This window comes from Acomys russatus, chromosome 6 (genome assembly GCF_903995435.1).
Source record: "Acomys russatus chromosome 6, mAcoRus1.1, whole genome shotgun sequence".
In the NCBI taxonomy this organism is placed as follows: Eukaryota; Metazoa; Chordata; class Mammalia; order Rodentia; family Muridae; genus Acomys; species Acomys russatus.
Genome location: NC_067142.1, coordinates 30,264,744 through 30,268,541, shown reverse-complemented (window position 1 = coordinate 30,268,541; position 3,798 = coordinate 30,264,744). Strand labels below are relative to the sequence as shown.

General features: G+C 49.6%; 1 protein-coding gene across 1 annotated transcript; it reads left to right on the top strand.

Annotated features, from left to right (window-relative positions):
- The first annotated feature begins 229 nt into the window (after window positions 1–229).
- On the top strand, window positions 230–3,563 carry Il24 (interleukin 24). The gene is made up of 5 exons (XM_051148228.1): window positions 230–420; window positions 1,069–1,131; window positions 1,879–2,037; window positions 2,483–2,557; window positions 3,407–3,563. The coding sequence occupies exons 1-5, from the start codon at window positions 256–258 to the stop codon at window positions 3,488–3,490; spliced, it is 546 nt and encodes a 181-aa protein (XP_051004185.1). The 5' UTR covers window positions 230–255; the 3' UTR covers window positions 3,491–3,563.
- The last annotated feature ends 235 nt before the right edge of the window (window positions 3,564–3,798 follow it).

Below are 3,798 nucleotides of genomic sequence, written 5' to 3'. Positions count from 1 at the left end.
ATCTGGAAACCTAATTCCCTCTTAAAGGTATGTAGAGATAGGCTCTACACACCTTACAGGAGGGAGGGAATTTAAATGTGAGTTTTGGTTGGAGCCATTCAAACCACAGTGTTCCTCCAGCTGTGTGCTCTTAAAGGGGACCTGTAGCAACCTTGAGAGCATTATTTGAGGGTGTGAAGTTCCAGGTCAAAGGTTGACTTCAGGGTGAAGCCTCTCTTTCCTCAGCAGGAGCACCGGCCCCTTTCTTTGACCCAGATGAGTTCAGGACTACAGATTCTCCCCTGCCTGAGCCTCATCCTCCTTGTCTGGAACCAAGTACCAGAGATCCAGGCTCAAGAGTTCCGATTTGGACCTTGCCGTGTGGAGGGGGTGGTTCTCCCAGAACTGTGGGAGGCCTTCTGGACTGTGAAGAACACTATGGTGAGTAGAGGCTTAACCTGGCCCCTTTCATGGTGCTCCCCGCTTCCCCTCTCCTATGGGGGAGGGCACTTGTTCAGGATTGTGGTTCCCTTTCTAGCTTGCCTAATCAGTTTCAAACAGAAGAACCCTGATGGGTCAGGAGGCTCAAAATGCCCCCTGTTATATTTGAGGAAACTGAGGCTCAGTCCTCTGTGGCCAGCCTCCAGTAAAGAAAGTAGAGCCTAACATGGAGGAAAGGAGCTCCCGTGTGCTCATCCTGGGTGGGCTCTGGCTCTTAGTTCGAGGGGCAGGAGGAGAGGCAGGGCTTGGGAGAGTCCCCCAAGAGCAAGAGGCAGCTTATTTCCTCCTGTTTTATTTGACCAAAGGAAGCAAATGTCCCTTCTCAAGTCTGTGGTCCGGCTCTAAGAAGCCCTGGGGGTCCATGTGCCCTATGGGGTGAGTAAGCTTAGTGGTTTCCTGTAGGCCAGACCTGGATTCCTTTCCCAGGATCCAGCTCGTGATGTCACTTCCTGAGTCCTCCTCTGGTCCCTCCAGCCTCTGAAGTTTCGCTGACAGGATAGATTTTGGAGTTGGGGATAGTATATCAGCCAGACTGGCTCCTGTGAAGATTCCCTAACCTGGAGACATCTTTTCTTTCTGTTCCCAAAGCAAACTCGGGATGACGTCACAAGCGTCCGGCTGTTGAAGCCACAGGTTCTGCAGAATGTCTCGGTAATCAGTGGGAAAAGGGGATAGATTGCCAAGGGGGACCGATGGGAGTCCTTCCCTTCTGCTCTGAGGTGACTCTACCCAGGGCAGGGCTGGACATGAGGCAGGCTAGCCTCTGTCTGGGGTGGAAATTGAAGTCTATAAATAACATTTTCCACTAAGCCAGACACTTGCCAGGCATCTTTCTTTTTCTTCTGGAAATGCACTGAGCACCCACTGAAGTGAGCTGGCCTTCCACTCCCATCCTTTCCTCTCACCTGTGACTATCTTCTTCCCATCTGTCTAGACAGCCTGTGAGCATGAATAGACTGATCCTTGAGAGGCGCTAAGTTTCAGGAGCAGAAAGAGCCAGATAGCACTTGCTGCGTTCTAGGGCATCAGGTTTCTTACTCCTTCTGGCCAAGTTCCCTCTAACTCACAGCCACAAAGCCCAAGTTCAAACGCTTGTCAAGACCCATCGTGTCAATGCAGCTGCATGTACTATAAATCTTCCCTACTAGACAACATGGACTGCTGTCTGGGCGGGGAGCCAGGCTAGTACCTGAGATGGCTGCGTTTCCTTGGGTGGGTAACTTCTTCCTGGGGTCTGAGCTCCTGCTGCGAATCACCAGCTGCCCCAGAAGACTCCCTACCATCCCTTCAGAACTATCTAGTGCCACCATCATTTCCGAGGCGCCTTGGGTAGTACATGGGTTTTCCTTTTGGGGGCCAGGATTGTCAGAGGCCCTCAATGATTTGCTCCTCCCCTAGGGTGCTGAGAGCTGTCACCTTGTCCACAGTCTGCTGAGGTTCTACCTGAACACCGTTTTCAAAAAGTACCACAGCAAAATAGGCAAACGCAAGACCTTGAAGCCATTTTCCACTCTGTCCAACAACTTCGTTGTCCTCATGTCCAAACTGCAGCCTCGTGTGAGTAGATCGCGGCTGGAGCCTGGGGAATGGTGTGCTTGAGACTATGCTCCTGCATTTATCCAGTCCTGGATTCCACTCCCAACAAAGAGTCCTGAGTGTCACGGGAAAAGGCTATGGGTTCAGGTCTCTACCTGCCCTGATCAGAAAAGAGATCCTTACAAGGTGTTCAACCTCTCCCTTTGGGCTTCAGTTTTGTCATCTATAAAATGGGGGTGACATTTCTACCTGTAGAGACATTTACCTGTAGAGAAAAGATACAGCCTTGCGGTATGCTGGGAATCTGACCTGGCTCTGGCTTCCTTGAGAGTGTAGGACTCAGCTCAGTCCTCAGAGGATTTGGGAACCCTGCTCTGTGTCATCAGGACGAGCAGGGGGCGCAGGAGGTTGGGGGAGGCGTTAGCTTCCACTCTAATTTGGTGAATAATTTTTTTCTTACATGCAGAAAAACAGTGACATGCTTTCCATTAGTGAGAGTGCACATCGGCGCTTTTTGGTGTTCCAAAGAGCATTCAAACAGGTAAGGCCAGGAGCGGGTAGCCTGCGTACCCAACGGAATCAGGCTAGCTTGAAGAGTCACAGGGGACTACCCCAGACATCTGACGCAGCACTAATTGTAGGCGCCTCCTTTATGCTTCTACCAGACCTACCTGATCTAGGAGAAAGATAGGTATGTGTGCAAAAACAAGCATCTGTTTTGCATAAGCCAATGTCAGGTTTTTTTTCCTGTTAGTTTTCAAGTGGAAATGCTATTGCATTTCCTTACAAGTCGATTTCACAACTGAAGGTGTTCTTTACAAGAAAGTTTTATAGGTCCCTGGTGTCAGGATTGAGAAAGAAGGTGGGCAGCTCTCCCTCAAACACATCTGCTTAGTTTCTACAATGTACAAGTGGTCTCGTTTCTGAGTAAAAGATATAGAGAAATATATGACATCACTTTAAATTAACATACCAAAGGAAATGCAAATTGCAACCCCACTGCCCTCACCCTCAAAGAAAAAAAAAAAATCTTTGATTTGGATCACCATATGGAGAAGCAGACATGTCAGTCTACAAATAACGTGGAGGAATGCAAACTTGGACTTGTTTCTTATCCACTCAGTGCGTCCACCCCATCTTCCCCAGGATGCATCCTGTGGCTCTTACGTTCCAGGTGCTGTGCTCTTGGCCAGCCCTTTACCTTTACTCAGTGGCCTCTTTGTCCTCACCCTGGAAACAAGTGCACATAGATGGGGTGCAAGTGATGGGTGGAGCCATCTAGCAGGGGATTCGGCTAATCTGGAGTCAGGTCTACTTCAGGCAAGGCAGGCTGCGAGGAAACTATTGTCATAGGTAACATAGCTGACCCCCAACTCTCCATCTGCTGCAGCTGGACACAGAAGCAGCGGTGGTGAAAGCCTTTGAGGAAGTGGATATTCTCCTGGCCTGGATGCAGAAATTCTACCAGCGCTGACTGTCAAGCAGGATACCTGACTCCCTCGTTTGTTCACCGTGCCGTTTTAAGACGTAGTTCGTGCCCATGCAGCCCTGGGGCACTTCAGGCTCATGGCCACGGACCCAGTTGTTGGCTCAGGCTTCTCTTCAGACTTCATCTTTAGCAAATGACAGTGATGGAAGGCAATTTTGGATGCTGTGACTAACCCACAAGGTGCATATTTATTACAACCCTATTTAATTATTGTCACGGTTTCAGAGGAAACCATATTTATTTGTAAGGCTGGGGTTTCCATGAAGGCAGCGGAATGTAGCGGAAGCCCCATG